General features: G+C 46.7%; 1 protein-coding gene across 2 annotated transcripts in view; it reads left to right on the plus strand.

The window, feature by feature from the left end:
* The first annotated feature begins 212 nt into the window (after positions 1–212).
* LOC106613135 (ephrin type-A receptor 4) overlaps positions 213–12075 on the plus strand; it is a 98204-nt gene continuing 86341 nt past the window's right edge. Inside the window, exons 1-3 of one of the 2 annotated variants that reach the window (XM_045724724.2) lie at positions 213–469; positions 1829–1896; positions 5906–6569. In XM_045724724.2, the coding sequence (XP_045580680.1) occupies positions 373–469; positions 1829–1896; positions 5906–6569 (829 nt within the window). In that variant the 5' untranslated portion in view covers positions 213–372. The remainder of the gene's footprint in view (positions 470–1828; positions 1897–5905; positions 6570–12075) is intronic. The other variant, XM_014215095.3, reaches the window with a different exon arrangement.

A 12075-nucleotide genomic window follows, 5' to 3' on the forward strand; every position in this document is an offset into this window, starting at 1 on the left:
TATTAATTACAACGTAAATACATTATCTTGGAAGTTTATTCCTTCTCTATAACAATAAAAATACTGGTGTCCGCATGACAGAAATTCAAAAAAGATTACAGTAACTACTGGCCCTTTACACAGTCTCATTTTGGCCCTACCAGTGTCCATTCATGGCTGAGGGGTAGGGGGGCAGTTCATGATTATTTGCCCCTGTTTTCCCGTCCACTGTGTTTCTTATTTGGATTGACTGCCGCGTCAGAGCGCGCAGACTCACCTCCCGGCTGTTTTCGGAGCTTCGCTCTATCCCTGCTTCAAACACATATTCCACAGGGAGAGAGAGAGAGAGCAAGACCTGTGAGGAGCGGAACGAACGACCAGAGAAAACGACAAATGGCACTCATGGCTGGGATTTTGTTTACGGCGACCTCTGTGCTGCTTGGAATTTCTACGTGTGTTTCTTCGGCACGGATTTACCCCCCAAACGAAGGTAAGACTGGGAATAATAGTGGAGCCCCGTTTTGGACTTTTTCTCCGCTAGTTTATACTCCGTCCACTTCATGTGTGAGACGGACCACCAGCCCGGTGTCCCGTAGCTATTCTGGACTCGTGCAAGGACCAGCAGCACTCAAATAATTGGGCAACACTATTAATTTGCTGAACATCATGTGCCATTAATCTCTGACATTGGATTAGCCTTTCCATATGCGTCAAACCCATCGAACGTTTTGTGTCGTAGACTACTAGGTTATCTTGCTACCCAAGTTGCTGAAAGCGCTTTGCAAAAACCTGCAGCGTATGAAGTCTATATGGGGCTCTAGCAGGGTCTGAGTGGAGTGCTGTTAAATCTTACTTCAGTCTCTGTTAATTAGGCGACAGCCAACTTCTTCAACAAAATTCGTTTTTTCTTGAGCCATATAGGCTACAAAAACACGATGTTATACACAAATCATTATTGCTTTGGAGGGCATGTATGTGTCTGGTTTTGTGCAAGGCCGTTGTGCAAAAGCCCCCCTTACAAAATGAGACATGTTATTTTAGTTCATAACCATGTATTGCAGTCGCAGTTCTGTAAAACTATCCCCATTCAATTAACAAGTGGCTTTTGCGCATTTTCTATGTCAAAACGCATTAACTTCAAAATAATACAAAAATAATTACCCAAGCCAAGTCATTTCAGATAAAGGAAAACATCTTAAATTAAATCCACTTTTTTAATTAAATTCACTGCCTATTTAAGCGCTTACATTTGTGATTTTCTTCACTGCGCAGTGAAAGGATTTCCGTAAGAAATATAAGGGACTTGTGAAATGTCATGACGGATTCTTTTAGATTTCTCACTGAAGCAAGTTCATTTAGACGTCCGTGCTCCTCATCGTAGAACCTCAGGACCCGAATTAATCAAACAGACAAACGGAGGGTCCAATATGTATTGGAGAGTCGCATTCACTGGGTTACAATGACTATACCCATAGTTCTTTATACAAAATATAAAATCCCCTTAAAATTGGATCCCTTTATGTTTTTAATCATCCCAAATCCCCCTGGAAAAATCTATCCAAATTACGCATTTGAGTAACGCAAACATATTACATCGTTTGTGGATGTAGGTGTGTGGACATGGGCCTGTAGATACGTTATTACATATCGATCATTAGCTTACTTCTGACTGGTTTTTCCTTGAGCAGATTGCACATAGTTGTTTTCCTCGGCAAACTGCATAACTATCCAACTATGGCAACAACACGGTGGCTTTTCCAGACTGTATATTATCACTGTAGACAAGGTTACACATATTCCGAGTTATGAACAGTCTATAACTGCTCACTTCTCTTTCTATGTTTTTCAGTGACGTTACTGGACTCCAGATCCGTATCGGGGGAGTTGGGCTGGGTCGCCAACCCAACAGAAGGAGGGGTAAGTGCCCCTCGTTAGGACGCGAGTCCCCCGTTGAGTCAAAATGGAGAGACGATGTCCTCTATAGCCCACCGGCCCCCTCCGTCCTTCTCTCCCTCTACTCGCCGTAATGGTTAGATTCGAGTCCGATACTGCAGCGGGCGTCGGGTTTCCTGAATAGACGGCTGATTGAATCGGTCTTTGTGGAGAAACTTTATATCCTTTTCCCCCATTGAGGCGCGGGGGAAGAGGAACTTGGCAGCACAGAAAGGGCCCTCTGGAACGGATGAATGAAGGGAAAGGGCAGCGGGTTTCAGTCCTCACAGTAGGATTGGATTGGGCCATAAAGCAACAGTTAATGTGATCGGACTAAATGCGTGATCCCGCGGTCTAATTGGGATATATATAGTTGCGCTGATAAGGTACAGAGTGCGACTGTTTCGGGAATGGCCGTGTTAGGCCCTTCGGTGCGCGCGGCTGGGGCCGGTCTGGCAAACACTCCCCTGTCCGTTGTTCCCTGAGCCGAAGCAGCAACAGCACGGGCGTTTGAATAATTGCATGGAACCATCTTATATGTGTTGTTGTATTTATAGACTAAACCAACAAGGTGGCCCAAAGTAGAGCAACATATGCTATCCATTACGTTCTTTTTTCTATTCAGGCATCTTCTGGCATATCAATTATATTTTAATGATACAGTTTATGGTATGCTATAGACCCACAAAATAAACGTTGGCTCTTTGTGTCAGCCTTCTCTCCAACTCTTGTTTTATTCACCATTGGGTTGAGTTGCTGTTCAATGACTGTGTCTCGTGTGTGTGCTGTTGCTGCTCTCCGTTCCTTCTTCAGCGGTTTCCTCTGTGGCGGATGGATTGACAGGCCTGCATTCACGCTCTCATTACGACCAATTACCCCCATTCTCCCTCTCCTCCGCTATCGGGGAAAGGTGCGGCCTTATCTGCCTAGCCGGTTGATTTCCACAATAAAGGGCCAAGCAGAAAGAAGAAAGCTGTTGAATAAAGCAGCGGAGTGATGGACACTTTCTCAAATCGGAGCCTCAGCCATGTTTAGCGTTATCTCCCCTACTCAAATGAATAGGGCTTTAAACGAGATTAGTTATGATAACGCCAAGAATCAAATTCAGCACAGCGTACATCCTTCCCCCTAGTAATAGCTCTGTTTGGACTCGTTTCTTTAAATAGAATATAGTCCTAACCAGATACAATCAGAAGGCTGGCTTGTCTGCTCTTGTTTTTAAATGCAGTCAATTTGAAAACTTTTTTAACCCTCATTGTGAAAAATGTAAAAGGCCAAGTGCAGTCAAAAATGAGATTTCCCTGTGTTTTATACATATTTCCAGACTAAGATGTCGAATAATACCGTTAAATTGTGAAAATGATGATCATGCCCTTTTAGTGTAAGAGTTATTTGAAAAGACCACCTGAAAATTTCAGCCTGTTTTGTTGGGATGGAGTTTTGGCCTGCCTGTTGATATCACCAGGTGGTCAATTAGTTAATAGATCAATATAAATGAGAGTTCCAAACCTCTCTGCCAATAACAGCTAGTTTTCAGTTTCCCCTCCCCACTCAGACCAATTCCAGACAGTCCTAGCAAAATTCTTGCTTGAGAAATGTCTTTTTGCTAACAAGCAATTTTTTGTTTCTTTTTGTCCATTTTAATTTAAAACAATCACAGTAAGGTACTTAATTGTTACCCCGAAATGATTATATATTGAGATAAAAACTGCTGCATTGGCACTTTAAAAGCGCACACCATAATGCCCCCAACGCCTTTCAAAACACCATATACCCTATGCTCTTTAGTAGCTGGGACTTTATCGTAAGTAAAACAAACATTGCTCCTATAATAATAAGCCAACCAGTCATCGATAATGTAATCCATGCACCTCATGTTCACGTCCTATACCAATGAGTTCATTCTGAAAACACCCGGTCCACATGTGTGCTGTCCAAACCCTCTCCCTCTCCAAAATAAGTTGTAGTCCTACAGAAGGAACACAGATACCCTTTTTCCATTGGGTTTCTGTTCAGATCACTATAAGCCCCTACAGACGTAAGGCCTATCCATTAGCTCATACAGAAGATTCTTTCAATATCTCTTCACCCTCTCTCTGTATTTCTCTCCATTTGGTGACCTTCAGCCTCTCTGGGATATGTGGGACGCTAGCGTCCCACCTCGACAACAGCCAGTGAAATTGCAGGGCGCCAAATTCAAAACAACAGAAATCTCATAATTAAAATTCCTCAAACATACAAGAATTATACACCATTTTAAAGCTTCACTTCTTGTTAATCCAGCCACAGTGTCTGATTTCAAAAAGGCTTTACGGTGAAAGCATACCATATAATTATGTTAGGTCAGCGCCTAGTCACAAAAAAAATACAACCATTTTCCAGCCAAAGAGAGGAGTCACAAAAAGCAGAAATAGAGATAAAATTAATCACTAACCTTTGATGATCTTCATCAGATGGCACTCATAGGACTTCATGTTACACAATACATGTATGTTTTGTTCGATAAAGTTCATATTTATATCCAAAAATCTCAATTTACATTGGCGCGTTATGTTCAGTAATGTTTTACCTCTAAAACATCCAGTGATTTTGCAGGGAGCCACATCAATTTACAGAAATACTCATCATAAACTTCGATATAAGATACAAGTGTTTTACATAGAATTAAAGATACACTTCTCCTTAATGCAACCGCTGTGTCAGATTACAAAAAAGCTTTATGGCAAAAGCACACAATGCGATAATCTGAGTACAGTGCTCAGGCACCAAAACAAGCCATACAGATACCCGCCATGTTGTGGAGTCAACAAAAGTCAGAAATAGCATTATAAATATTCACTTACCATTGATGATCTTCATCGGAATGCACTCCCAGGAATCCCAGTTCCACAATAAATGTTCGTTTTGTTTCGATAAAGTCCATATTTATGTCCAAATACCTCCTTTATGTTCGCGCATTCAGTTCACTATTCCAAATGCAGAAGTCCAGACGAAAAGTCAAAAAAGTTGCATTACAGTTTGTAGAAACATGTCAAACAATATATAGAATCAATCTTTAGGATGTTTTTATCATAAATCTTCAATAATATTCCAACCGGACAATTCCTTTGTCTTTAGAAATGAAAAGGAACTCAGCTCGCTCTCATGGCTGTGCGCGTAACTGAGCTCATGGCATTTTTCCAGACACCTGGTTGAAACAGCTCTTGTTCTCTCCCCATTCACAGTAGAAGCATGAAACAACGTTCTAAAGACTGTTGACATCTAGTGGAAGCCTTAGGAAGTGCAATATGACCCCACAGACACTGTATATTGGATAGGCAATCACTTCAAAAACTACAAACCTCAGATTTCCCACTTCCTGGTTGGATTGTTCTCAGGTTTTTGCCTGCCATATGAGTTCTGTTATTCTCACAGACATCATTCAAACAGTTCTGGAAACTTCAGAGTGTTGTCTATCCAAATCTACTAATACTACGCATATCCTAGCTTCTGGGCCTGAGTAGCAGGCAGTTTACTCTGGGCACCTTATTCATCGAAGCTACTCAATACTGCCCCCAGATCCAAAAGAAGTTAAATGAATCATGGAGTTATGGGGATTTACATTGAGGTCATCATTATTTGACATTAAAATTATAATTTTAATGGTGCATGTTCCCCAAGGATTTGATTGGTTTCCTTTTATGTGGAGATAAAACGTACTAGTCAGGCTTGAATACAGTACAGTAGGCCTATGTGTCCTTATTTCTGATTGTACCGGTAGTAGTTTCATTATAACAGGCCTTGCTATTTATATTAGGCTTTGTCATGCATTTGTTATTACGTTTGGCCATTAAATAATTGGCCACTTGAGACACAGATATTAAGTCACCGTTCTGCTATGGTCTTTCTCAATGTATGTCTGCAAGTTAAGGTTTATATGTGGCCTACCATTTTACAGAGTTTTCATAACGTTTCTCAGATGTTTTCCTAACATTTCCTCTGTTTGTGTCCTCAGTGGGAGGAGGTGAGCATCATGGATGAGAAGAACATTCCCATCAGGACGTACCAGGTGTGTAACGTGATGGAACCCAACCAGAACAACTGGCTTAGAACGGACTGGATCCCCCGGGTTGGCGCCCAGCGTGTCTACATTGAAATCAAGTTCACCCTGCGTGACTGTAACAGCCTCCCTGGCGTTATGGGAACCTGCAAGGAGACCTTCAACCTCTACTACTACGAGTCCAACAACGACAAGGAGCGTTACATCCGAGAGAACCAGTTTGGCAAGATCGACACGGTGGCGGCCGACGAGAGCTTCACCCAGGTGGACATCGGGGACCGCATCATGAAGCTGAACACGGAGGTCAGGGACGTGGGAGCCTTGACCCGGAAGGGTTTCTACCTGGCCTTCCAGGACGTGGGAGCCTGCATCGCCCTGGTGTCTGTCAGGGTGTTTTATAAGAAGTGTCCCCTGGCTGTGAGGAATCTGGCCCAGTTCCCTGACACCACCACCGGGGCCGACACCTCCTCACTGGTAGAAGTCCGAGGATCCTGCGTAAATGATTCAGAGGAGCGTGACGTTCCCAAAATGTACTGCGGGGCGGACGGAGAGTGGCTGGTGCCCATCGGGAACTGCCTGTGTAACCCGGGATTTGAGGAGAGAAACGTTGAATGCCAGGGTAAGTTAAGGAGAGAAAGCTTCTGTCTGCCTCTGATATATATATTCCTCTAGTCACGGGCAGCAGCTGTTCTGTGTGGTTATTTCTACTCTTCTCTATTGTTCTCTCTTCATTCACCTTCCATCTCTATCTCCATACAGTAGTCTGCTTCTTTATCATATCTCCCTCCTCTCTCTCTGTCGGTCTCTTTGTCTCACTCCCTCCATGTATCCCACTCTCTTTGTCTCTCACTCTCTCGCGATCTCTCTCCCTCTCTCGCTCTCTCTACCTCTCTCTCTATTCACCAGCCTCTCTCTCTTTTGCTTGTTGTCTCTCTCTCCTCCTCCCCTCCCTGCGTCTCTCCTACATGATATCAGGCTGGGTAATAGAAGCGGTGATGATTGTAAATGGCGTAATTATCCAGTCCATTGGGATGTGTTAGTTAGGCCAGGAAAAACAGGCCTGCTGTTGGGATATGTTAGTTACTGTAGGCCAGGGGAACAGATCTGCTATTGGGATATGTTAGTTAGGCCAGGAAAAACAGGCCTGCTATCGGGATATGTTAGTTAGGCCAGGAAAAACAGGCCTGCAATTGGGATATGTTAGTTAGGCCAGGAAAAACAGGCCTGCTATTGGGATATGTTAGTTAGGCCAGGAAAAACAGGCCTGCAATTGGGATATGTTAGTTAGGCCAGGAAAAATGGGCCTGCTATTGGGATATGTTAGTTAGGCCAGGAAAAACGGGCCTGCAATTTGGATATGTTAGTTAGGCCAGGAAAAACAGGCCTGCTATTGGGATATGTTAGTTAGGCCAGGAAAAACGGGCCTGCTATTGGGATTTGTTAGTTAGGCCAGGAAAAACAGGCCTGCTATTGGGATATGTTAGTTAGGCCAGGAAAAACGGGCCTGCTATTGGGATATGTTAGTTAGGCCAGGGGTCAGGCCTGCTATTGGGATGTGTTAGTTAGGCCAGGGGAACAGGCCTGCTATTGGGATATGTTAGTTAGGCCAGGGGTACAGGCCTGCTATTGGGATGTGTTAGTTAGGCCAGGGGACAAGGCCTGCTATAGGGATGTGTTAGTTAGGCCAGGGGAACAGGCCTGCTATTGGGATGTGTTAGTTAGGCCAGGAAAAACAGGCCTGCTATTGGGATATGTTAATTACAAAAGGGGAACAGGCCTGCTATTGGGATGTGTTAGTTAGGCCAGGGGACAGGCCTGCTATAGGGATGTGTTATTTGGGCCAGGGGAACAGGCCTGCTATAGGGATGTGTTTGTTAGGCCAGGGGTACAGGCCTGCTATAGGGATGTGTTTGTTAGGCCAGGGGACAGGCCTGCTATAGGGATGTGTTAGTTAGGCCAGGGGAACAGGCCTGCTATAGGGATGTGTTAGTTAGGCCAGGAAAAACAGGCCTGCTATTGGGATATGTTAGTTAGGCCAGGAAAAACGGGCCTGCTATTGGGATATGTTAGTTAGGCCAGGGGTCAGGCCTGCTATTGGGATGTGTTAGTTAGGCCAGGGGAACAGGCCTGCTATTGGGATATGTTAGTTAGGCCAGGGGTACAGGCCTGCTATTGGGATGTGTTAGTTAGGCCAGGGGACAAGGCCTGCTATAGGGATGTGTTAGTTAGGCCAGGGAAACAGGCCTGCTATTGGGATGTGTTAGTTAGGCCAGGAAAAACAGGCCTGCTATTGGGATATGTTAATTACAAAAGGGGAACAGGCCTGCTATTGGGATGTGTTAGTTAGGCCAGGAAAAACAGGCCTGCTATTGGGATATGTTAATTAGAAAAGGGGAACAGGCCTGCTATTGGGATGTGTTAGTTAGGCCAGGGGACAGGCCTGCTATAGGGATGTGTTATTTGGGCCAGGGGAACAGGCCTGCTATAGGGATGTGTTAGTTAGGCCAGGGGACAGGCCTGCTATAGGGATGTGTTAGTTAGGCCAGGGGACAGGCCTGCTATAGGGATGTGTTATTTGGGCCAGGGGAACAGGCCTGCTATAGGGATGTGTTTGTTAGGCCAGGGGTACAGGCCTGCTATAGGGATGTGTTAGTTAGGCCAGGGGACAGGCCTGCTATAGGGATGTGTTATTTGGGCCAGGGTAACAGGCCTGCTATAGGGATGTGTTAGTTAGGCCAGGGGAACAGGCCTGCCTGTCTGCCGTGTGTATCTGCTGGATAAATTGCTCAGGAGAGATCAGTCTAAATAGCTCCCAGTCTCTCTTTCCTCCCAGCCCCAATCCCAGTCAGATGATTCCCAGTCTCTCTCTCCTCTCCTCTCCTCCCCTACCCATCACACCACCAGCCCCAATCCCAGTCAGATGATTCCCAGTCTCTCTCTCTCCTCTCCTCTCCTCTCCTCCCCTACCCATCACACCACCAGCCCCAATCCCAGCCAGATGATTCCCAGTCTCTCTCTCTCCTCTCCTCCCCTACCCACCACACCACCAGCCCCAATCCCAGCCAGATGATTCCCAGTCTCTCTCTCTCCTCTCCTCTCCTCTCCTCTCCTCCCCTACCCCCCACACCACCAGCCCCAATCCCAGTCAGATGATTCCCAGTCTCTCTCTCTCCTCTCCTCCCCTACCCACCACACCACCAGCCCCAATCCCAGTCAGATGATTCCCAGTCTCTCTCCTCTCCTCCCCTACCCCCCACACCACCAGCCCCAATCCCAGCCAGATGATTCCCAGTCTCTCTCTCTCCTCTCCTCCCCTACCCACCACACCACCAGCCCCAATCCCAGTCAGATGATTCCCAGTCTCTCTCTCTCCTCTCCTCCCCTACCCCCCACACCACCAGCCCCAATCCCAGTCAGATGATTCCCAGTCTCTCTCTCTCTCTCTCCTCCCCTACCCACCACACCACCAGCCCCAATCCCAGCCAGATGATTCCCAGTCTCTCTCTCTCCTCTCCTCCCCTACCCATCACACCACCAGCCCCAATCCCAGCCAGATGATTCCCAGGCTCTCTCTCTCCTCTCCTCCCCTACCCATCACACCACCAGCCCCAATCCCAGCCAGATGATTCCCAGTCTCTCTCCTCTCCTCCCCTACCCACCACACCACCAGCCCCAATCCCAGTCAGATGATTCCCAGTCTCTCTCTCTCCTCTCCTCCCCTACCCACCACACCACCAGCCCCAATCCCAGCCAGATGATTCCCAGTCTCTCTCTCCTCTCCTCTCCTACCCACCACACCACCAGCCCCAATCCCAGTCAGATGATTCCCAGTCTCTCTCTCTCCTCTCCTCCCCTACCCACCACACCACCAGCCCCAATCCCAGTCAGATGATTCCCAGTCTCTCTCTCTCCTCTCCTCTCCTACCCCCCACACCACCAGCCCCAATCCCAGTCAGATGATTCCCAGTCTCTCTCCTCTCCTCCCCTACCCACCACACCACCAGCCCCAATCCCAGTCAGATGATTCCCAGTCTCTCTCTCTCCTCTCCTCTCCTACCCACCACACCACCAGCCCCAATCCCAGTCAGATGATTCCCAGTCTCTCTCTCTCCTCTCCTCCCCTACCCACCACACCACCAGCCCCAATCCCAGTCAGATGATTCCCAGTCTCTCTCCTCTCCTCCCCTACCCACCACACCACCAGCCCCAATCCCAGCCAGATGATTCCCAGTCTCTCTCTCCTCCCCTCCCCTCCCCTACCCACAGCACCACCAGCCCCAATCCCAGCCAGATGATTCCCAGTCTCTCTCTCTCCTCTCCTCTCCTCCCCTACCCACCACACCACCAGCCCCAATCCCAGCCAGATGATTCCCAGTCTCTCTCTCTCCTCTCCTCTCCTACCCCCCACACCACCAGCCCCAATCCCAGTCAGATGATTCCCAGTCTCTCTCTCTCCTCTCCTCCCCTACCCACCACACCACCAGCCCCAATCCCAGGAAGATGATTCCCAGTCTCTCCCAGTCTCTCTCTCTCTCTCTCCTCCCCACCCCACCCTTCCCCACCATAGCCCAAATCCCAGCTAGATGATTTTCAGAAGGGCCAGTGCTGGCCTGTGAGAGAGAGATAGACAGAAGCCCTCACTCGTCTGCTTTATCATTCTATGCAGGTGGACGAGAGGTGGAAAGAAACACACACACACACACACACTCTCACCAATGAAATAGAGCTGAAACAGAGACACATGGCGATGAGGGGGAAAAAATGCTGAGTGTTTGTTTTTAGTCTTTAGTCCACCTCAATGATCCCTCTTGTTTAATGTTGTTTGTGTGGCTATACTTAGTGAATGTCTTTTGTTATCCATCAGCTTCTGAATGAAAACATGACAATTCAAAAAAACGAAATTGTACTCAAAAGCCAGAATAAATAAAAATATGTTGAATCTCAAATACATTTATCAAGGATATATAGAACTACTGTATGTTTTTCTCTTGGTTGTGACTACCAGGTTTCTCTCCTGGTGTGGATACCAGTGTGTTGTGTGTGTGTAGTTCCTGTTGTGTGGATACCAGTGTGTTGTGTGTAGTTCCTGGTGTGTGACTACCAGTGTGTTGTGTGTGTAGTTCCTGGTGTGTGACTACCAGTGTGTTGTGTGTGTAGTTCCTGGTGTGTGATACCAGTGTGTTGTGTGTGTGTAGTTCCTGGTGTGTGACTACCAATGTGTTGTGTGTGTGTAGTTCCTGGTGTGTGATACCAGTGTGTTGTGTGTGTGTAGTTCCTGGTGTGTGATACCAATGTGTTGTGTGTGTAGTTCCTGGTGTGTGACAACCAGTGTGTTGTGTGTGTAGTTCCTGGTGTGTGACTACCAGTGTGTTGTGTGTGTGTAGTTCCTGATGTGTGACTACCAGTGTGTTGTGTGTGTGTGTAGTTCCTGGTGTGTGATACCAATGTGTTGTGTGTGTGTAGTTCCTGGTGTGTGATACCAGTGTGTTGTGTGTGTGTAGTTCCTGGTGTGTGACTACCAGTGTGTTGTGTGTGTAGTTCCTGGTGTGTGACTACCAGTCTGTTGTGTGTGTAGTTCCTGGTGTGTGACTACCAGTGTGTTGTGTGTGTGTAGTTCCTGGTGTGTGATACCAGTGTGTTGTGTGTGTGTAGTTCCTGGTGTGTGACTACCAGTGTGTTGTGTGTGTAGTTCCTGGTGTGTGACTACCAGTCTGTTGTGTGTGTAGTTCCTGGTGTGTGACTACCAGTGTGTTGTGTGTGTGTAGTTCCTGGTGTGTGACTACCAGTGTGTTGTGTGTGTAGTTCCTGGTGTGTGATACCAGTGTGTTGTGTGTGTGTAGTTCCTGGTGTGTGACTACCAGTGTGTTGTGTGTGTGTTTAGTTCCTGGTGTGTGACTACCAGTGTGTTGTGTGTGTGTAGTTCCTGGTGTGTGATACCAGTGTGTTGTGTGTGTGTAGTTCCTGGTGTGTGACCACCAGTGTGTTGTGTGTGTAGTTCCTGGTGTTTGATACCAGTCTGTTGTGTGTGTAGTTCCTGGTGTGTGACTACCAGTGTGTTGTGTGTGTGTAGTTCCTGGTGTGTGATACCAGTGTGTTGTGTGTGTAGTTCCTGGTGTGTGATACCA

Source organism: Salmo salar, chromosome 09 (genome assembly GCF_965601325.2).
Source record: "Salmo salar chromosome 09, fSalSal1, whole genome shotgun sequence".
NCBI lineage: Eukaryota > Metazoa > Chordata > Actinopteri > Salmoniformes > Salmonidae > Salmo > Salmo salar.